The sequence below is a fragment of the Desmodus rotundus genome, chromosome 10, assembly GCF_022682495.2.
Source record: "Desmodus rotundus isolate HL8 chromosome 10, HLdesRot8A.1, whole genome shotgun sequence".
Lineage (NCBI taxonomy): Eukaryota > Metazoa > Chordata > Mammalia > Chiroptera > Phyllostomidae > Desmodus > Desmodus rotundus.
This window is the reverse complement of record NC_071396.1, coordinates 96140828-96163978: the sequence shown is the minus strand read 5'-3', so window position 1 is coordinate 96163978 and position 23151 is coordinate 96140828. Positions and strand designations below refer to the sequence as shown.

At 41.2% G+C, this 23151-nt stretch overlaps 1 protein-coding gene across 3 annotated transcripts in view; it reads left to right on the top strand.

The window, feature by feature from the left end:
• Positions 1–23151, top strand: part of DYM (dymeclin) — a 286983-nt gene that overhangs the window by 34631 nt on the left and 229201 nt on the right. For all 3 annotated transcript variants that reach the window (XM_053912308.2, XM_053912309.2, XM_024580592.3), the window contains exons 3-5: positions 4084–4136; positions 15322–15415; positions 16381–16514. In XM_053912308.2, the coding sequence (XP_053768283.1) occupies positions 4084–4136; positions 15322–15415; positions 16381–16514 (281 nt within the window). The remainder of the gene's footprint in view (positions 1–4083; positions 4137–15321; positions 15416–16380; positions 16515–23151) is intronic.

The following is a 23151-nucleotide window of genomic DNA, read 5'->3' as shown; positions in this document are numbered from 1 at the left end:
GACTTCCTCTGTTTGCCTTGCTGCTGGAGTGCAACATAGGCTGAGAAGGAGGAGTCTGATGCGCTGTCACAGAAAAGGATTGCTCCCCATGGAGCCACGCCTGCCTGGTCTTTGGATCACTGTGGTTGTTTACCTAGGTTTAGTTCACTTAGCAAAGGTTAAGAGCAGCAGGTCAGTAGTTTGAAGTATTTAGCCTTACTCTCTCGTTATTGACATTTTTCAAATTGACCTGGAATTGGGGAGTTTATGTACACATACAGTAAGTTTGAAGTACCTTGTGTGGTGCTAATTTATTTAATCTGTATTAGTATGAATATTTGCTGCTTTTTGCCCCTTTTATGCTTCCAGTGCCCCAAACCTACCTTCAGAAACACATTCAGTTTCTAATTGTCTTGGAAACATTGGCATATTCTGCGGTACCAGTTTAGTTTTATTTACTGCAAATGATGATTGGTTAGTTGCCTGCTGCCAGGAGATCTGAGCTCATTTGTTTCACTAAAGCAGTGCTGTGCATAGGTGCCTGTCACACACAGCAACAGTTACCAGCCACCCCAGTTGCTAGCCATCTCATTTTAGCTCTAAATCAAGCAACTAGGAAAGGAGATTATTCTTAAAATGTTCTAAGAAGTATAGAAAATTGGAGGATGGAGAGGTGGGAGGAAAGGAATTCTATTCTAACAATCAGTGTGTTGCTTTTGGCAGGGGTGCGCCTGGCTGATTTCCTTTGTAGAAATAAGTAAGGCTGCAGAGTGCAGAAGCTGCAGGGACACTGCCCAAACAGAGCTCTGTAAACCCTTTATTTGATAGGTAATTACCAAGTATTTGTCTTCTGGCTGAGCCACCAGACCAGGCATGGTGGCGAAGCATGGATGGATGAGACATTTCCCTGCTCTCACGGAGTTCATAGCCTGGGCACTGCATGTGCTTGTGACCCGAATCGGTGATTGTTGAGGAGGCAGTGGTGCCGTGTCAGATCCCTGCCGTGTGTGGGAGACCCAGCCTGATGGACCTAATCACAGTGGCAGGTGCTGGCTGGCTGCTTACCACCAGAGGGAGCTTTCCTAGAGAAGTGGGATAAATCCCAGCCTTTCCAGACCGATTCAATGAGTGTTTTAAAGAACATTTTAATAAAAATTTAAACTTGGGTGCAGACCTTGCCTTGAGGGCTGGAGAGTGTCAGGTGTTTCTTGAGGAACCAGGGGGTCGAGGGGAGGGATGTAATTTTGTTCTCTGGTAGCGTAGTGTCTGACATTCACTCGGTGCATTTTTAAGTGCCTGCTTTGAACGAGGCTAGGAGCCCTCGATTGAACAGGGAGGCTACAGACAGGTAATTGGGCAATCTTGCTACTGGCTACCATGTGCTCAGTTTTGTGGTTGGGTGCTTCTGGGCAGAATCCAGACTTTCTCATCTGGTCTTAGGTGATCAAAGAAGGTTTCCTGGAAGAAGTAATGTACAAATGGACCTCATTAATACATGTGGAATTAATTAATCCCTTTTAAGGCTAATATTGTGTTAGAAATCAATTAGAAACCTGTTTGGGGAGCCTTTCTGTTGAGAACGAGTTGGGAAACTGAACTCTGAATTGCAGCTGTCTAGTGTATTTCTCCAGTGATGACTGAGCTTCGCTTCCCAGAACATGCCAGGCTCTCTGTGACTGCCACGCCTTTGCGCGTACTATTCCTTGTGTGTGGAAGGCCCTCTCCTTTGGTCTGCCCGACCGATTTCTTTTGCTCCTTCAGGACAGACAGGCAATTCCTCCAGGGTGCCTTCCGTGACTGCTCCTAGAGTAAGTTGGGTGCATGCACTTCCTGTGAGCTCAGGCACAGGGCTGGTCTTGGTTTTCATACTTCCCCTGCACCCAGTTGTCTGCCACTTCTTTCCTCCATGTAGCCTGGAGACAGAGGCAGCATCTTTCACAGAGCCCACATCTCCTGGGCATCCAGGTAGTTTGTTGAATGAACAAATCCAGAAGCTTTTGAAGGTTATAGTCACATATATATATATATATATATATAATTGAAGCCCTTGGTTCCAGCCCGCGTTGAGAGTGTTATTGACTGAAGAAAGTGGAAGCACCAGTGAAGCAGATTTTATGCATGTGGTCTAGTTATTAACCTCATAAAGCTCTTTATAGTCCTTTGCATTTTATACCTCTTTTTTTTTTGCCTGAGTAACCAATAAACTGAGTAATTCATAGTTCCCACTTCTTGCCAACTACTAATGTGTATGATTAAATCTGACCACAGTGATTTATTAATCAGAACCTCTTGGTTATTAACAAAAATCAATTTGATTTAGCATATGCCAGAAAGAGGGGCTTGCGTGATGAGGAGACAGGGCGCTGTCTATTAGAGTCCAGGACCAGAACCCGCTGGGCTCTGGGAAGCTCTGGCCCCGGGAAGCCGAAGGCCGGCGGCATCCTGAGAGGCCTGTCTGTCACCGCTTTTCCCCACAAAGCCCTTTTATTCATTTTCTTACTACCTGGCTTTTTCTGCTGCTGAGTGGGCAGAGGGTGGCTTCCCACAACCCTCAGCTTTCCACCCAGATTCCAGCCATCAGAAAACCTGTTTTTCCAGCTCAGTTCTAAATTCCCCGAGACTTTGGTGTGGCTTACACTGGACGTCCATCCCTGACTCAGTCACCTATGGCCAGGGGAGGGGTGGATGGGAAGGGGGAAGCAAGGGTTAGGAGCACAGCACACAGACACGTGTTGTGAGTCAGGCGGACACTCTGAAAGTATCTAATACCTGTAAACACTTTACTGTGGGTTGTTTCCAGGTTATTTTGGCTATAAAAATTTAATCTCAGATGAAACGTAAGGGTTTAACTTTGAAAAGGTATTTATATTTTAGGGTATGAATATAATTTGAGATTCTTAAGGTGCTGGCATATCCACTGAAGTAGTTAGTGGTTTTAGCTTTCTTTATATGACCATGTATAATGCTTTTTATACATGATACTGCCTTAATTGCTGGAGACAGTTTCTAGAGCAGCCCTATTAGAAACATGTGAGACACTCATGGATTTGAAAGTTTTGTAGTAGCCACATGAGAAGAGTGAATTGAAACGGGTGAAATTAATTTTAATAATATATACAATATTTCATTTAACCCAGTATATCCCACATGTTATTTTGTGGACACAAGGACTAATAACGAGTCATTTCCATTCTTTGAAGTCCAGTGTGTGTCTTGCATTTCAGCGCATCTCAGTCTGGACTAGCCATGTGCCACACTGCGTGTGGCCGGTGGCCAGCATACCGGACTGTGTAGATCTCGAGACGCTAAAGCAGTTCGTGTTCTTCCACTTTTTCCAAAATGTTCTTGTCAGATGCCTTAGTGCTTATGGATCCTTTCTTTTTAAAACTGTGCTTAATAGCAACAGCAGTGAGCCCTAGGAGGTGGGGATTTTTAAGGTAACCCTTGAGGAGTTGCCTTTTGGAGGATTTCCTGTGCCGTGCCGTGTGTATTAGCAGAAAAGAACGCAAAATTTTTAACCCAGTCACCAGACTCTAAAGCCAGTTCTTCCTGTATCTCCGATTCCTAGACTAGTAAACTCCTTGGAAGCTGCAAATTGCTTGTCTATACTTTTTCTTCCTTCCCTTGATTGCACGCCCATTAGGACAGCTGGGTGGTAGGGACCTGGGGAGGGGAGGGGAGGAAGGGAAGGAAGGCAGCTCTTCTATGGCTACGTTAATAATCCCCATCTCCCCCAAATAATGGCATTTTTCTAAATAAGTGTAATCCTGTGACCAGTACTGCCCTTGCACACGGGCAGATGGGGCCCCTGCCTCTATCGAATTTTTCTGTCTCCAGCCCCACCCTGCCTCCCTGCCCCAGTGCCTGAAAGGCGGGGTGCCCGAGCCCTTCTCTTTTAGGAATCCCATATTGAGAATTACATTCGGTTTCCTAATTACATTGAAAATAGAAGCTTCCTTTTATTTTGCTGGTTTTATTGTTCACCATATATATCATATTTTCCTTCTGAATTCCTCTCTTATTTTTTATATGTTCCTTTAACTGGTAACTGTGTACATATGTAGTGTTATAATTATTAATACTGTTCTTCTTCTGTCTCTCCAGTACTGATCTGAAGCTCCTGGAGGAGGCAACTGTTTCAGTCTGCAGGTCTTTAGGTAAGAGGGGAAAACGTGTGTGTGTGTGTGTGTGTGTGTGCGTGCATGTGCGTGTGCATATGAAGGTGTGTGCCTTTGTGTGTGGACATTTATTGGAAATGCTCTGTTATAAATTTCAATGGTGTAGTACGAGTTGAATTAATGAAGTGATGTGTTGTTGATGATGATGATAATAGTAATAATTACTTCTATTCCTGGTGCTCATTGAAGCCACTAGAATGTGTCATTCAGTCATTAGCAGTAAAACACATGCTTAATTAACTTGTGGTAGTGGTAATGGACGTTTCTAAACGAAAGACTCTCTTTCAGCTTACTCTTTTTTTGTGAATTTTGAAGTGCAGAGATAAAATTGTAAGTTAGCTTTGTAGTTACGTGGACAGTTTGTATAAAATATAGATCATTCGGCTGGTGATTTGCCACCTGCGTGGACTGTATTTGCTGTTGCTGGCTGTGTTAACCTGAGTGGTTGTCCCTTGTGAACAGGGAGAGATAGTAGAAGCTTCTCGAATTGGTAATAACAAGGCGATGGTATGGTCAATGCAAAGGCTTTGAAATAATTTTATGATCTTCATTTCAGTTCCGCTACTTTTTAGCTGGGTCTTAATTTTCTCATCTAAATTTCTGGATTCCTGTGAAGAAAAAAATCAGTATATGAAATATCCAGTATAATGTCTAGTATCTAGTATTTATATCAATAAATGCCACTCTTTTTGGGTTTTGTTTCTTGAACGCTTTATTTTCAACATGGTAGCAATTGGAAAGGAATGTGTATACTTTTAACAATGTAGATAATTATACCTGCATTGCATTGTTGCTTTGAAAATTAGAGATAACACGTTTGCAAAATGCTGAGTGTACGGGAACTTCTTGAGTGCTGGTGCTGTTCTGTTACTAAATCAAGCTGTATGGATAGGCTCCATGTCAGCTATGTGGCTGACTCCCATGTGAATTACTTTGCCACATCTTTGATGAAATATTTTTGCTTTTAAAAACAAATTATGTTGGTAATGATAGAGGTGTTACTGTAGCAGTTGCCTTGAATTTTGCAGTCACAACCATAGATGAAAGAATTTTTTGCTAAATAGAGCTGGCTTTCAAAAATTGTGTCCATTGATAGACGAATGGATAAAGAAGAGGGGGTGCAAATATGCAGTGGAATATTACTTGGCCATAAAAAATGAAATCTTACCATTTGCAACAAAGTGGATGGACCTAGAGAGTATTATACTAACAGTAATAAGTCAGACAAAGACAAATAATATGATTCCACATACAGGTGGGATCTAAAGAACAAAATAAATGAACAAACAAAATACAAACTCATAGATACGGAGAACATTTTGCTGGTTGCCAAATGAGAGTGGAGTTGGGGAGGTAGGTGAAAAAATGGGAGACAAAAAATTATTAAGGAAAAACCTTATGTGGCAATTTGATGCTGAACATTAAAATTTATGTAACAATGATATCACTGCATTTATGATGATGATGATGATGGCTTATAAGGTGACCTTGGATTTAAAAAAAAATAACATTTTAGCCCTGGCTAGTGTGGCTCAGTGGATTGAGCACCGACCTGTGAACCAAAGGGTTGCCAGTTTGATTCCCAGTCAGGGCACATACCTGGGTCCCCAGTAGGGGGTGCCCAAGAGGCAACCACACATTGATGTTTCTCTCCCTCTCTTTCTCTCTTGTTTAGATTAAAAAAAAGTCTTTGAAATACAGGAAATCACTACTAATCTTTTGTGATAAAATGTTTTTCAGAGTATTCTATTTGTATTGATTTATATGCACAATTATATATAAGTGGTATTATTTATATGTTGTTTTCATTTAGCATATGAAAATTTCATTTTCATATATGTTGTATTCAGGAATTTTTGTTCATGTCAATAAATGTAAACATTTATCAATTTTAAGGGCTGTGTAGATATACAGCAAATTCTTTCTATTGTCTGAAAAAATATTTTTATTTCTTACTTGCTTTTGGAGTATATGTTTGCTGGGTGTAAAATTCTAGGTTGGCATTAATTTCTTTTCCATACTTTAAAGATATTTGTCTGCTTCTCTCATTTTTGTTGAGATGAAAGCTGTCAATGTTATTGTTTTCCTTTGAAAATAATGGAATTTTTTTCCTTCAGGATATTTTAAAGTTTTTCTCCTTCTTTGGCTTTTACCATCTTAGAATGATGTGCTAAGGAATGGTTTTCTTTTCTTTTTTCTTTCTTCCTTCCTTTCTCTCTCTCTCTCTCTCTCTCTCTCTCTCTCTCTCTCTCTCACTGCTTGAGGTTTATAGAGCTTCTTAAATCTGTGGGTTGATATCTCTCATCAGTTTTGGAAAAATTTCAGCCATTATCGGTTTATACACTGTTTCTATCCTATCCTGTGTCTCCTCTCCTCTGGGACTTCTGTTATACTCCTTTTAATATTTTTATTGTGTTCCATATGCCTATTAGGGGCTGGCACTATCTCTTTCTCTTTCTCTCTCTTTCTTTTGTATTTTACAGATTTTTTTCCTCTCTGATCATCAGGAGTATATTATCTTTTAACCTGTCTTTAGTTTACTAATCTTGTTTTCTGTTGTATGTCATCTGCTTTAAATTCATCTACTGAGCCCTGGCTGGGGTGGCTCCGTGGATTGAGCTCCGGCCTGCGAACCAAAGGGTTGCCCATTTGATTCCCAGTCAGGGCACATGCCTGGGTTGCAGGCCAGGTCCCCAGTGCGGGGGTGAGCAAGGAGCAACCACACATTGATGGTTTTCTCCCTCTCTTTCTCCCTCCCTTTCCCTCTGTCTAAAAATAAATAAAATCTTTTTTAAAAAGCCATCTATTGAGACTTTTTTACAATAAAATAAAAGTTTAATTTTAGGATAGCTTTTAGATTTACAGGAAAGTTGTAAAGGTATATATAGACTTCCCATATAATTCTCATCAGTTCCCCCTGTTGTTAACATCTTACATTAATATGGTGCGTTTGTCACAAGTAGAGAATCAACACTGGTACTTTACTATTAACCACACTTGACACTTTATTCATGTTTCATTAGTTTTCTCCTAATGTGTTTTTCTTTTCCAGGATCTCATTCAGGTTTACCACATTACGTTTAGTCATCGTGTTTCCTTACCCTCCTCTGGTATGCAGCGGTTTCTCAGATTTTCCTTATTTTTGATGTTTTAGAGTTTTGAGGAGTACTGGTAGGACATTTTTCAGAATGCCCTTCAATTTGAGTTTGTTTGATATTTTTCTCATGGTTACACTGGGGTTATGGGTCCGTGGGAGGAGGGCCACACAGGTGAAGTACTGTTCCCAACACATCAGGTCAGGAGTAAGTGCTATTAACATGAGCTATCACTGATGATACTGACCTTGATTACTTGGTCGGGGCTGTGTTTGTCAGGTTTCACCACTCTAAAGTTGCCCACCACCCTCCTCGTTGTCTTTATTTTTGAAGGAAGGATTTTTCCGGATACCGAGTTCTTGGTTGATACATTTTTTTAATGCCTTTGATGGCATCATCCATTGCCGCCCAGTCTCCCATTTTTCAGAGGGGAAGTCTTTCCAGTTGTGTCATTGCTCCCCTACAAATGACTCCTTTTTTTTATTACTGCTTTCAAGATTTTCTCTATACGTTAAATTTTTATTTTTATTTTTATTTTATTTTTTAAAAATATTTTTATTTATTTATTTTTAGTTGGGAAGGGAGGGAGAGAAACATCAATGTGTGGCCACCCCTTGTGTACCCCCTACTGGGGACCTGGCCCACAACCCAGGCATGTGCCCTGACTGGGAACTGAACCAGAGACCCTTTGGTTCACAGGTCGGTGCTCAATCCACAAAACTACAGCAGCCAGGGCTATACCTTAAATTTTTTAAAAATTTATTTCTTATTCTATTTGGAGTTTGTTGATATATTTGGATGCATAGATTAATGTTTTTTCATCAATTTTGGGAAGTTTGTGACCATTATTTTTTTGTTGGGCTTTTTATGTTCATTTTTATTCCTTTTTCCCCCTCAATGCATACACAAGGCTTCCTGGATCAAAGACAGATTTCTTTCTTTTTTTTAGATTTTATTTATTTATTTTTAGAGAGAGGGGAAAGGAGGAAGAGAGGGAGAGAAACATCGAAGTTTGGTTGCCTCTTGTGCGCCCCTTACTGGGGGCCTGGCATGCAACCCAGGCATGTACCCTGACTGGGAATTGAACTGGCTACCCTTTGGTTCTCAGGCTGGCACTGAATCCACTGAGCCACACCAGCTGGGGCCAGATTTCTTATTAAGTACAACATAGTCAGTGATAAACGCACAGTAAGTACAGTTGGTCCTCCTTTGTCCTAGTTCTTATTGGCTAGGACAGTGCTATGAGAGCCAGGCCAAGTTGTTTTATGTGAATAGTTGGGGGAGGGTGTGTATGGTGTTTTTTCCTTCTTATAAAGGGGAAGGAGTTAGCTCTCCCCCTCTGTCTCCTCTTTACTTAGCCCTTTGGTATGTAAATAAAATCTCTTCAGGAGCCAGATACTCTCTCTCCTTTTCTTGGCATTTTAGACCTAGATGCCTTCCCAAGTTCCGGGATCTCGTTCCTCCTTGAAATGTAGATACTTAGGAAGCTGATACACTAGTCTCTTCTGAACCTTTGGAGCCTCCTTAGGTGCTTATCTTGTGATGTTAGCTGCTTGGCTTTTGGTGCGATAAGGAAGGTTTAAACACATGGCTACAGTTCTAATCCTTATGGTATGTGAAATGCTTCTAGGAGAAGTAAAAGCAGACATTCTCTCACTTTTATGGCATATTTGTTTCCCTGACCCAGGAGGCGAAGGTCTTTTTACAGGAACACTGAGAAATATAGGGAGGTTTTATTTCCCACAACTTTTTCAGATATTTTTTCCTGCACGTCTCTCTCCATTCCTTCTGGGTCTCCTATTACCATGTCTGAGTTTTCCTTATTTTGGGGGTGTGGCCGTCTAGTCATGAGATACAGTTCTTACTTGTCAAGCGTGGCCCTTCAGGGATGTCAGTGGAAAGTCCTAGGCAATAACCAAGTCCCTCTAATTTGGCAGGAGTTAACTTTAAATTTTGCCTCCTCAGCACCAGGCAGCTGCTAACGTGTTTATGTTGTTTCAGCTCTCCATTTGCTGTTTCCATCGAGTTCCTTGGATTCTTTTTCCTTTGGCGCGCAGTGCAGGAGTCAGTCAAGCATGACAGACAACTTCCTTGGACATAAACTCCTTCACCGTCGTTTTCCTTCAAGACTCCGCAGTTGCCCATCAGCTCTTTCGGGGCATCTAGTAACACTGACCTGAGAGGAAGTCTGAGACCTGCATTTCTTTTTGTTTCTTTGTTCGCAAGACTTTTTTCCCTTTATAACCATTATGATTAAATGTTTCTCATTATACTTTTTCTTTATAATTTTGCCTGTAATTGGATGAGGTCTTTTTATTGGTTTGTTAAGGTCTTTTTCAGTTCCGAAGTCTTCTTTAGCTATGGCTTTGATTTTGCTTGTTTTAGTTTCTTCTCCAACTTGGCGTCATCACCTGTAGCATTCAGATTGGCTCTGTTCTTCGCCTTCTTTACCTTCTTTTTCTTCAGCTCTGTTCTTTTCTTGTAGTTCCTCCTTTATATCTTTGATTCAGTGTTTTGTATAGTACAGTTCTTGTCTTTCAAGATTCTAATACATCTTCTAGTTGTTACTGCATTGGTTTACTTGTAATCATTCCTAGTTTTCCCAATATGTCAGAGTGCCCTCTTTTCATTATACTAATTTTTCCCAGGTGCTTTCTGTTCTTTTTAAAAATAAATGGTTGATTTCCTATTTTCCACTAATGATGCTTGTGTACCAAAAATTTTTTGACAATTCTGACTCAGCTCTTCTGCTGAGGTTTCCACATAACCTGTTTCTTATTTTGTAGTTACTACTCTTTTCCTCTATCCAATAAACCAGCCAATATTCACTGAGCACCTCTAATACTATAGCCTGTATTCCAGCAGCTGGGGGGTGACTGCGAAAAGACAGACCCACGTCCCCAACCTCATCACTCCGTCCTAGTGGGGAAGCCAGACCATAAATAAATACATGCATTTTACACAGTGATGACTCTTGAGAAAAGCAAAGCAGGGAAAGTGCAGAGAGCGCCCCTGCAGGTGCAGGGTTTGCCCCCGGAGCGGGTGTTTTTATCCACCCCCTTCACCGTGTTGCCTCTGTAGGCGCTTGTTGCATCTGCTGTTACTTTACCTTGAGGGTAGGCTAGTCCTGTTCTCTAACCTAGTTCCTAGACCCAAGGAGGTTTTATTTCGTACATGTTTGCTTAGTTTAAGGGAGACTTTCCCTTATTCCCATTCCTTGGTTTGGGAGTGTGAGTGAATTCTAAAATCCCCAAGTGGAACGGTTGGATCAACCTTTTTTCCTACCTCTACCCTCCAGCATAAGTTGCGCTGTGTTGGGCTTGTTTAGTTCTTGTTGCCAGTTGTTTTCTGGGAGTCCTAGCCTCTGAAACTGTATAGAAAGTTACTGTGTTGGAGAAGTCACATAAATTTTCTGGTTGGAGTGGACAGTAAGAGGGAAACTTTTTCCTCAAAGGAACTTTGAGGCAGCTAGGCTTGCTAATGATTACCAAATAAATTTGTAGTTCAGCTTTACAAAATTTGTGGTTAGTGAAAGTGTTTCCTATTTTTGAAGGAAGAACTGTATCCTAATTTCACAATTTTTGTGAGCTTGTATATTTTGTTTTCATGGGTATTTTATTTTCAGATCTTTACTTTGAAAATTTTACACTCACCCAGAGTCAGAATAATGTAATGAACTCCCATATGCTCAGTCCCCCGTTTCAGTCATTTTCAGTGCAGGGCCAGTCTCGTTCCGTACTCACCTCCCTCATCTCCTGAAGTGTGACACGTTCACAGAGAAGCGCACAAATGGAAAATGCACACGAAACAAACAGGCACACCCTCGTAACTAATTTGACACAAACCTCAGACATCATATAATCTCATACATGAATATTTTAGTATATGTCATAATAAGGATTTTTAAAGAAAAATTGCCATATTTAATTAAAAAACAATTTTTAACCTCAATATCCACTGATACTTTATGATATGGTGAGGCAATTTCTGATTGTCTCAGTTTGTTTGCATCTGGAGCTGTATAAGGTCCTCACAATATTATCATTTAAATTTTGTTTTTATTTATTGATTTTAGAGGGAGACAGAGAAAAACATTGATTTTGCCGTTGCACCCGTTGCATTCATGGGTTGCGTCTTGTTTGTGCCCTGACGGAGGATCCAAGCCGCAAACTTGGTGTATCAGGCTGACGCTCGAACCGACTGAGCCACCTGGTCAGGGCAAGGTCCTCGTGTTGTTATTACTGGCTGGTCTATCTATATGATTTTTCGCATTGCTAGATTCCTCCGCATTTGTCTCTCTCTTCTTTCTTCTCTCTCCATTTATTTATTAAAGTGGGTGGGGGTGTAAGGCACAGCATAGGGAGTGTAGTCAGTAATATTGTAATAACTACGTGTGGTGTCAGGTGGGTCCTAGACCTATTGGTAGGGTCATCTTATAAGTTATATAAATGTCTAATCACTATACTGTACACCTGAAACTAATATAATATTGAATGTCAACTGTAATTGAAAAATAAAAAGTAATTTGAAGAAAAGAAAGTGGGTTGTAGAGTTTCTCAGAATGTACATTTTGTTGATCGCTTCCCCATGGATTGTTAATATGTTCCTGTGTTTCCCTGTATATTGGTTATTGGGTCTTGGGGCTCATGGGTATTTTAGTGATATATTGGGAAAGGTTGTTTCAGGGCCTGGGAGCAAGTTCAATGTCTCATTCCAGATGGAAATCCTCTTTATAATACCTCTATATGAGTGTTGCCCGGACTTGGCTGGAACTCCTGTAGAGGTGGAGAGTTCCCTTCTTTACACAAAAGCCCACTTTAGTTCATAGATTTCTACAAGTTCAAGCTTTAGAGTCAGGTGAGTTATTATGCTTAAGTACTATGTTCTTAATTTCACAAATGAGGAAACTGAGGTGTGGGAAGGTTAAGTTGCTAGGTGTCACACAGCTAGTACACAGGTGTCCACTGGGTGGAGCTGGGATTTGAACTTGGTCAGATTCTGTAGTCTACTTCTGTTATGCTTTTCTGACTTTGTCAGATGTCCCTGTTTCTACTCTGACTACTGAAGCTCATTCAACTTCAACATAGCATTTGATTTTTACCAAATAGGTTTGATCCTATATATAAATTCCACTGAAGTATTTTGGAATATTAAGTTTACCATTGGTATTGTTGTTGAAACATCATTGTGCATACTTACTTTCATTAATTTATTGTCCCATTTGCATCTTGCCCAGAAGCTTAGTAGGGAAACTTAGCTGACTTAGAATGTCAGGTCTATTAAGACAGGGAGTTCTGTTTATAAGTATTTCCTTGTACCTGAAGCAGTGCTGCGCACGTATCAGCAGCTCAGTAAATACATGCTGAATGAATGGAAAATGTGCCCAGAGCTTCCATCCCATAAATCTAGTAGTCTGTTTTTCCCCCCAATAATACAGTTTTTTTGTTTTGTTCTTTAAAATAGCTAACCATTTATAGTCAAAAAATTATAAAGGAATTTAGTAACAGTTTAGTAACAAAGGGGCTGCTGAGTGAACACAAGGTCGTGAAGTTGGGATTCTGAATTTTATCAGTCTCAAGACTTTGTTTCAGTATTTTGTTTTGATTTACAATAGCTACATAATGTTAATTTACACACTGATGCACTTGCAAACATTAACAGATTTTTTTGAAACAGTGTATCCTGAACTCTCAGGATAGTCTTTCACTAACTAAACCCAAAGCTTGAAAGTAGGAAACTTTTGTTTGAGAGACATTGTAACAATATCTAATATCTAACCACACACCTATTCTTAACGATGAAAGCTGGACCAGACCTGCCCTAATTTATAATACACGTTTCACCTTGCTACATAGAGCAGGGCTTCTCCAACTGGGAGCGGTGGGCTTTACTAGGAGACGGTTAGTGATGCAGTCTCAGGTCACACTTCACGGGGGCAGGATCAGAATTTAAACTTAAGGAGAATACCTTGTGATGTAAGTGCACATTACACTCTGAAAAGCACTGTGAACTTCAGGAGGTGTTGGGTGGACCTGGGGTTCTCCACTTCCAACAAGCTCCCGGATGATGCTGCTGCCGCTAGTCCATGAACCACGTGTGTAACAGAGAGGTGCTACAGCTTTTGTCTCAATGAGAAGGTCATCCAGTTCTTGGTATTAACTCTCAAGCTGTGACAAGAACACACACCCAGCAGATAGACCTGAGTTAATTAACCTGACGGTTATTGAGCACAAAGCAGGTACCCTGGGATGGCATACTTATTCTCGTGCGCATTTTTTCAAAAGTATGTGGCTAGATTTGTGCAGAACTGGATTTAAAAAAATTCTGGAGAACTCCATCTTTTTATATTTTTGTCATAGACATTTAGGTTTTATGTGTAGAAATGGCAGCAAAAGCATAATTCTCAGATCTGCATAAAAATGAATTCTCCTGGCCTATGTGTGTGTTTGCATTTCTGGTTTTCAAAAGAGTTAAAAATGTATTTCAAAAGTCAAACAAATACCTAGAATTCTGGAATCTCACAGTTAGAAACCATTGTTAAAGGGAAGAGACTGGGCATCTGTCACTAACAATGTTGACTTTCGGCCCAATGCATGGCCTTTCTGGACTTCTTTTCCTTCCAGCAGTAAAATGAAAGGTTCTGACTAGTCTCTCTTTCAGGATGAGTTGTTAACTTCTCTGCGTTTATACTTTGTTAGCCACGGTTCTCCAGAGAAACAGAATCCATAGAATCTGTAAGGTGGGTCTAAATCTGTATCTGCATGAAACACTATAAACCATTGGCTCCCGGACGGTGAGGGCCGAGCAGTCCCACCCTCTGTTGTCTGCCCGCCGGGGGACCCAGGAAAGTTAACGGTGTTAATGAATTCCAGTCTGAGTCTGGAGGCCCCAGAACGGGGAGGGCCAGTGTTGCAAGTCCCAGTCCAAGGGCAGGAGAAGGCCAGCGATGCAGCCCGGCAGTCAGGCAGAGAGAGGTAATCAGCCTGCTCCCGACTTTTTCTCTCTGGGCCTTCAGTGGGGATGCCAGTCTGCTTTACTCAGGACACCGGTTCAAGTGCAGAGGCACTCGCCGACACTCCCAGAAATAACGTTTAACCGGCTATCCGGGCATCCTGCGGCCCAGCCAGGGTGACACACGATGTTGACCGTGACCTGTGTCTCACTCGGCAGCCTGATAGAACTTCATAGTTTCATGAAACCCAGTTCCTTGATTAAAGGGGCAGGGATGGCGTAGTTCAGAGCCAAGGGTTTGAGTCAGGAGAGAAGGACGTGCCCGTGAGCAAGTGACAGCCTACAGTGCGGGTCTTTAAATGGAGGAGCTGTGGCTGCTTATGCCACCGTGTAGTCTGAGGGTTAGAGTAGGCAGTGCACGTAAAGCATGTGGTGTGTATTGTGCAGTGTATGTTAGCTGTTGCTTCTTTTACAGATGAGAAAGTGGAGGTGGAGAAGTAAATGATTGGTCTGCGGTTCAGTGTTCCATTATTATTATAGACGTGAGTCCAGAAGCCAGATCTTCTCATTCCCAATACAGTCTTCTCAGTTCTTCAGGCTGGCTTCTCTGAAATGCCCACCTTTTAAACTTAAAAAAATTTTCAACAAATTCTTTAAAATTTTGCCTGGTCAAATAGCTGTCCACTGACCACATTGCTTTCTTTATGTGTCTTTTCTATTTTACATTAGAATAATTTGTAATTATCTGAGAAGCCTTAACCTTTATGGTTTGTTATATTGTATATACTGGGGATATAGGTGATCAGTTTTTGAGTTTTTCTAGAGAAAATGGTGTGTGTGTAAATTGTGCGTGTATGTTCACTATCACATCTTTTCTTTATAATTTTGAGTTCTCCGGTGAGATGGCTACTTTCTCCTACTGTTTCTGTCAGTTCATCTTGTATATTACTTTTTGTTCAGAAAAAATTATAAGCAGCCAGCAGTTTTTCTCATTACTTACTGACAATAAGGTTGGTCCACGAGTGACTTCAGTTTGACATTTGGCTTTATAAATGTTATGATACGCTCACTTTGATTTTCTTAATTTTAACTTTTAAAAATCTTTTTTTCTCTTGCAGTTGAAAACAATCCTCGAACAGGAAACCTTGGTGCGTTAATTAAGGTCTTCCTTTCTAGAACCAAAGAACTAAAACTTTCAGCAGAATGTCAGAAGTAAGTTGGCTGATTAAGTCATGTTCTTTTTATATTTAACAGTGTGAGTATTTTTCACCTATTGGTAGAAATTGATTATGATTACGGTCTTTTGAAAGCAGAAAGCAATTCTCCTTATCATTAAGGGGGAAAGTAAAACAGAGGTTTTACTTTGCTGACCAGGTCCTTGGGGTGAGATGACAAATTCTGGAATCTGTTTGATTTCAGCATTTCAGAGAATCTTTAGGGATATATTTTTTAAGAAGATTAATAGTGACATACTTATTACTAAAAAGGTAATTACTGCCCATTATCACTGTTGGCCATATCTAGTTTAAATAATGACTTAGTTTGAGTATTATTTCATTCCGCGTGTATTTTCTTAATTTCTCTCATATTAGATGAAGGAAGGTTCAGATTAGATGTAGTTTTATACCAGATGCAATGGAAAGCTAACCTTTATGCACTCGGGAGTGTTTCTTCTGGCTAGCTCTTATAAAAGATTGTTCATTGCCCAGCTTTCAAACAAATTACATTGAGTCCAATTAAAATTTGTGAGTTCATGGTTATTAATACAAATAGCAGGTATTGTGCTGTGCCACTGATGATCCCACATTTAAAATTTGGTTGGGTATTTGCATATATTCTCTTTGTGGTACTGTATATTTTTAATTTTGTTAGCTTTCTTTTCTTTGAATTGCCTGTCAATTCAAAGAAAGTTAAGAACAAAGAACAGTCATATGCTTACAGGGAAATATTTTTGTTAAGTTGACTCTCTGTGTAAAATACATAGAATGAAATGTGAGCTAAACTCTAATGGAATCACTGGTTGATGACCCATTAGAAGGTACGGACATTGTTCTGATGCCGCAGACAGAATGGGCAAAATGGCTGAGACGCCATGAAGAAGTCATGGACTAGAAGTAAACTGGTTATGCTGACGGTGAAACACTGACTCCCGTGTGGCTTCGGTCTTCCCTCTCCAGTCACATCTTCATCTGGCAGACGCACAACGCTCTGTTTATTATTTGCTATTTGCTGAAAGTGTTCATTTGTGAGATGTCGGAGGAGGAGTTACTACTTCATTTCACTTACGAAGAAAGATCTCCCGGCAGTTACAGTAAGTATTGCCCTCGACGACGTTCCGGAGAGAGCGTGGGTAACCCACCAGCACACGATTTCAGGAATAAAAGTACAATTTTGAAAATTCCATTTTCCCTCTCATAATTTTCCTTCTTAAATAAGCTGACACTGCCACTCTTTCTTCCCCTGTTAGTTTAGAAGAGCCAAGGCTCTCAGTGTTTTTCTCCTTTTTTTATTTTTTTAAGTAAAGAAGCCAGTAGGATTGAGACTTTTATTTATTTTGACTTCCACGCATACGGAAAATTTAAAAAGTCACAAGTGTTCCTTTAGGAAACGGATGTCGGTATAAGTGTGATTACTAGGGCAGTACCTCACTGAGTGAGACCACTGGTCAGAACTGCAGATTTATAAGTACCAAAGGTTATTGTCATAGGGTGTGACAACCGTCTCTGAGTCTGGCTGTCTTTGGGCTGCTTGATCAGAAATAGCGTCTTCAAGGACAGGTTATGACCCTTTTCTGAAATACAGGAAAAGGTTGCTATTTTCTCCTGATATTACGGAGATTCTTTTTTTGCCAGCAGTTAGGAGGGCCTGTAGTTTTCATGATCAGCTGCTCGTGTTTCATGTCTTAGCGTTAAAAGCGGAGACTGGGATTATTAACAAGTGAAATATGGAGAACACAGTGTTTTGCATTTACCCTTAAAGCTATCTCCTCTCTTTCTGAGGGCGAAGGCGGTATTGCCCCGAGTTACCTGCGTTCATTTTAAAAAACACACCTTTGCCCTTACTAGGTTTTCTTCCCTACCTGGAGCCTTAGACACTGATTTTGAGTTTTAACACATGAGTATGTTTAATTTCCTCCTCTGACAGTGTTTAACAAGGTAGGGCTTTTAATCGAACTGTGTCTTGCATGTGTTAGTTTCGCTAACGCTAGGCCTCGTTTCTGTGGGACAAACGGCACCGAAACATAGTTCACTTAGGGAGTTGCAAACCTTTCCAGGAAGTTCTAGCGGCAAGATTGGAGTGAGTGTTCATCCCCATGGGGCCTAAGAGGATAGTCCAAGCAGCACCTGCAAACTTAACACTTTGCTTGGCATATGTTTTAAAATTGTACACATATTATCTTTTATTTAACACAATATCATTTATTTTAATATAAAATTGGTTTTTATGACTTACTGAGTAAATCGATGCACTAGAGGATACTCTGTATTTTGGGGGGAGGGGCAAATGTCTTCCTGGAATACTCTGTCTGTACCTGCACTCCCTACGCATATTCAAGCTTGAGAAGCATGGTTTGGGAACACCCTAGGTGGTGTAAGGAAGAGGCAGGGTAAAAATGACATTGTTCAGCCATGACCACATTGTCTAGGAGGCTGTCTCACTGACAGAGCCACTTGTGAGGTCCGACGAGCGGCGATTCTGTCTGTGTACTGACACGCTGCCCTCTGGTGCGGTTAGCAACTCTGGGTTTTACACACGCTCTCGTACTGTTGTTCTTTTTATTGACAGCCGAGCTTCCTGTCGGTCGCCAGCTTAAGTCCAGGGATTATCTTTTTAAGGTTAAAGACTTGCTGTTCTTGGCATACGTAATTCTTTTCACCTTAGCCTTACATGTTGTTAGTTTGAGGCTTCTACTTCTTATCACGTAGTATAAGTCTTTTCTGTATTTTCTGCCACTGTTTTTTTACAAGTTACAAAAGTGAGATGCAATTAAATGGTGCAGATACTGTTGATGGGAAAATATGGAACCTTACTATGCAGTAGTTGCAAACATCCATTTATCAGCTAATAATGGATGAGTATCTGAATTAGGTGTGTGAAGGACTACTTAGGGGTAGGTATATACAGCAGTGTAGGTCATTTGAAGGTTGAATTGACAGAAGTAGAAAACCATCTGCAAACAGTTGAGCAAAGTCAACTGAGGCATTTTGAGGTCGTTGAGTGAGTACTGTGTACTGATTTTGTTTGTTTATTCCAGTCACGTAATCCTTCTGGGATCAAAGGAATCTTGTTGGCATATTCAGGGGAGCCATCTTTATGAGGGTAATGCGACTCTCAATAAGCTCTCAGTTTGTAATCGAAGCTTGTGAGGTTTCATGTGAACATTTTCCCATAGGCTATGTATGATGTGGGAGTAGAGAGTTTGCTAGAGAGAATTTGTACCATTGCGTGAAGAAAGCTCTTTCCCCTATTCCTCATCTTTGAGAAGAGTCAGAGGGGACAAAGCCCGCCCTTGGCGAAACTAGGAAGTACCACAAAATTGTTTCCACTTTCTTTTTGCCTTCAGTGCGAGTTTTCCCTTCTTCTCTCTTGGGATTATGCCCCATTCTTGCCAAGGCAATACTGATAATTTTGTATCTCACAATGGGGGTTGGGGCAAAAGTAGGTTTACAGCTGTTCGAATGGAAAACAATATAATAATTAACAAGTAATAATACAAGAATAAACTCTCTTTTGTGTACTCACAACTATAAACCTACTTTTGCTCTACCCTGTACAGTGTTTCAAGCCCTCAGGGGACCAAACCTGTTGTTGGTTTCTGCAAACACTTCTGGTGGTTTGTTTCCTTATGTATTTGATGATGTCGATTGTGAGCTTTTGTTTTGTCTGAATATGAGGCCCCAGGTAAGGGACGAGGCCACTTCATCCTTGTTCAGCAGTTCTTGGCTTAACATGGCATCTCAGGGCCGGCCTCTCTCCATGCCACCGGCTGAAGGCTTGGTCTCCCTGTGTTGGCTTTGTGCTGACATTCTTCCTCAGGGTCCCCCCTCCCTTGGAGTTTACCCACTGCTCAGTGTTGTTCTCTGGGTGCAAGCCAAGGTTTGTTCACTGGTGGTGCTTTTGGGTTATGGTGCTGGGCCCTTGGAGATTTCTTTTACTTTCTGGAAGCCCATCAATGCACTAAAAAGTATACTTCAGCCAAGAACTAGTTGTTTTGTACGGGAGGGACCTTTGGAGTCACAATGCCACGATACTGCCAGTAGAAGGCGATTACAGCTTCTTTAGAAATGTTCTTTAATTTTTTTTAATGAGGGAAGAAGCCTGTGGAGATTGAGTGAAGACAGAAGCAGTCAAAGGGGGAGAAATAAGCTGAAACGAAGGTCCTTAGAGGAGGCACATGGATCGGGAGCACAGGGAGGGAGACTAGGTTTGCCTTGCAAGGGCATACTGCCTATGCTCCCCGGGCAGGCAGCTGTGGGGGTGCGGAGGGGAAGGCGGAGGCAGGGCATCTGGCAGGAGCTGTGGGAGCCAGGCACACGGGCCCCGAGGAGCATAGTAACTGGTTAGCATGGCTTTGTGCAGAGAAGAGAGACTAGGGACTTATCAAGTCCAGGTAAAAGGCTTGCTTAACTATGTTTCCTTGGTGTAAAATAATTCAATATAAAGTCATTTAAAAATTATTTTGTGGGGCTTGCTCTGAAGCATGGTGGGTTCAACGTACCTGATTATCTTTGCTTTCTCCTGAAACCCCAATAAAATAATCAGTAAGGGACTAATGAAAGTTTTGAATTTATTATAAGGTTAAAAAAGGAGAAGGGGAATACTGTGTTAACATTTGCAAGTTGGAAAATTGACTAATGATGAACTTAACTGATCAGTGAAAGCTGAAAGCTGAATGCCAGAAAAAAGCCAATTCTTTCCTCGGAACCCTGGAAAGACCTAGGCGTTGGAAGTAGCAGGTGTGTCCAGAGGCAGACAACCGAGAGGACTGATTGAGAGAAGCAGCTGGATGCCCGGATCCCCCGCTGTGCCGTGCGTGGTCATGAGCCTGCCCCTCCCAGTCTGGTGCTGGGCCCTGTCTGCCCGCGGTGGAGGAGAGGGCTTTCCGGCTCCGGCACTCGGGCACAGAGAAGGGTGCGGCGCGCTGAGAAACAGGCTTAGTAGGCACAAGGGCTACAAATGAAGAGTGAGATGTCTTGTCTTGGCTTCTGGACTCCAGGCCCCAGAGTTTTACCCACCCGACTCCCTTTCCCTCCAGAAAGTTAGTGGATGTTCTTCTGGAGAAAATGAATCAGAAACAAGGAAGATTTGTTGGTAATAGCCATTCTGACAGGTATGAGATGATACCTCATTGTGGTTTTAATTTGCATTTCTCTGACGATGAGTGACATTGAGCATCTCTGCATGTGTGTTGGCCTTCAGTATGTCCTCTTTGGAGAACTATCTATTCAGAAACCCAAAACACTAGTTCAAAGGAATATATGCACCCTTACGTTCATTGCAGCGTTATTTACAGTAGCCACGCTGTGGAAGCAACCCAAGTGCCCATCAATAGATGAGTGGATAAAAAAGCTGTGGTGCACACATACAATGGAATATTACTTGGCCATAAAAAGAATGAAATCTTACCAACTGTGACAGCATGGATGGACCTAGAATACAGGGGGCAAACACAAGGCCCACCAGCCGAATCCGGCCCTCCACCTTGTTTCCCCAGACCGGCACCTTTTTTCTATATAGCGGCAGCACGGAGCTCTAGCTTACCTGTTAAGGATAGTTACCTTCATACAGTCCTAAAATTACCTTCGGCCCTTTGAAGGCAACTGCAAGGCTGATGTGGCACCTGGTGAAAATGAGTTTGACACCCCTGACCTAGAGGGTATGCTCAGTGAAATAAGTCAGTCAGAGAAAGGCAAATACCATATGATTTCACCGGTATGTATAATCTAAAGAACAAAATAAACGAACAAACAAAATTGAGACAGACTCATGGACACAGAGAGAGAACTGGTAGTTGCCAGAGGGGAAGAGCATTGGGGGACCGAGTGAAAGAGATGAAGGGATTAAGAAGTATTGGGTTGGCCAAAAAGTCCATTACATTTTTTCCATAAAACAAAAGACACATTTTTCATTTTCATCAATAACTTAATTGATTTGGATATTTTTAGTATGTTGACTATCTCCTGCTATTGACTTCTAGTGGGTAGAGGCCAGAGGTGCTGCTAAACATCTTCCAATGCATAAGACAGCCCCACAGCAAAGAATTATTTGGCCAAAATGTCAGTAGTACCAAGAAATTTCACAAACCACTTTTGAGACATTCAATCAGTCACAGCACCTTCTCCATACACTGTACAAATCTTTTTTTTTGTTGTATTTCAATTGTATTTTTACCTTCCTTGAAATAATAAAGCATAATATGCCAAAAATGCTGTGTACTCTCTTCCATCTTCAGTATTGAAATGGCTGCACAAAAACTCACCAATTTTGATTTTTTTTTTAAATGTGGCACGCTGATATGACAGCTGCCACAACATAATCTAACAAAATTGTTTCGAATGAAGTTGAAGACAACTAAGCACTATTAGAGCCACCATGTGGAAAAAAACATAAGGGACTTTTTGGCCAACCCAATATATGGCCTTTGCAGAATCATCAAACAAATAAATGCTGCTTTTCTTTTTAACAAAGAGAAAATACTTAGGAGGACGACCACTATTCCAAACCTTCCAGGGTGTCTAACAACAACTAAGTGCTTCTAGAGCCATGATGTGAAAAAAATGTAACGGGCTTGGGCCAACCTAATACAAACCGGCAGTTACAGACTAGTCATGGGGGAGCAAAGCACGGCACAGGGAGTGCAGTCAACAAAATTATAATAACTGTGCGGTGTCAGGTGAGTTCTTGGTTTACTGGGGCGACCACTTTGTAAGTTACATGTTGTCCAGTCACTGGGTTATACACCTGAAGCGAATATAATATTGTATGTCAACTGTAACTGAAAAATTAAAAAATTATTTAAAAAATCAGGGAAGAGACTTAGATACTGACATTTGGTTGTCCCTCAATAAAATAGCTTGGAACCCTCCAGGGGGACCTGCTGGTTATTGGGCTACATCCAGGTGTGCAGGGCTCCCATCAGCATTTGCGTCCCTCTGGCAGGTAAATGGAAGGCCACGGATCCCAAACAGTCAACAAGTTTAGGAGAGATCGGAACAGAAGAAAAAAATTGTATGAGATAGGAAATTGTGAAAAAATTACTGAGAATCCATAATAATTCCTCTCTAAAACACAGCCAATTTTTCTTTCCATTCCCCTCTGACTTAAAACCTTTTGAAGCTCTGGAGTTTCAGAGCTCATGGTGTGTATTCATTTTCCTAACGTGATGGAGGTGAATCTCCTTTGCAGCCAGCTGTGATTTTGCCCCTGGCCAGGTGCTTGGCTCCCATGGCTTCAGGGTTCACTGCTCATTTCCTCCCTGGAGATAGTCCCCAGGGCCTGGGCAGGCTGTATCGCACTTGGGCTGCTTCCACAGTGTGACTGTTGTAAATAACGCTGCAGTGAACACAAGGGTGCATATATTCCTTTGAATTAGTGTTTTGGGTACACCTGAAAGTGTGTGGTAGGTGGGTGAGGGGTTTCTGGTTTTTTGTTTATTTTTGTCTTAATATAAAACCTAACGGTTTAATTTTATTAATTATAGATGAGTAATGCCCCCCAAAACCCCAATAGCTGAAAAATGTGACTCAGAAAAAAGAAAGCATGGACCTATTCGTTTAGAATATTTAGCGTGTAAGACTGCAGTCTGTCTTTGCAGAAAAATTAATGTGCTTCTAGGAGCTCCCGAATTGTTCTTCCGCCATGTAACCAGTGATCTCTCTCTTCTCTCCTTTTCTTTCGTGTTACCAGTGGAATAAAGTCAAGTACACTTACTAGTAGGCACTTTTTGT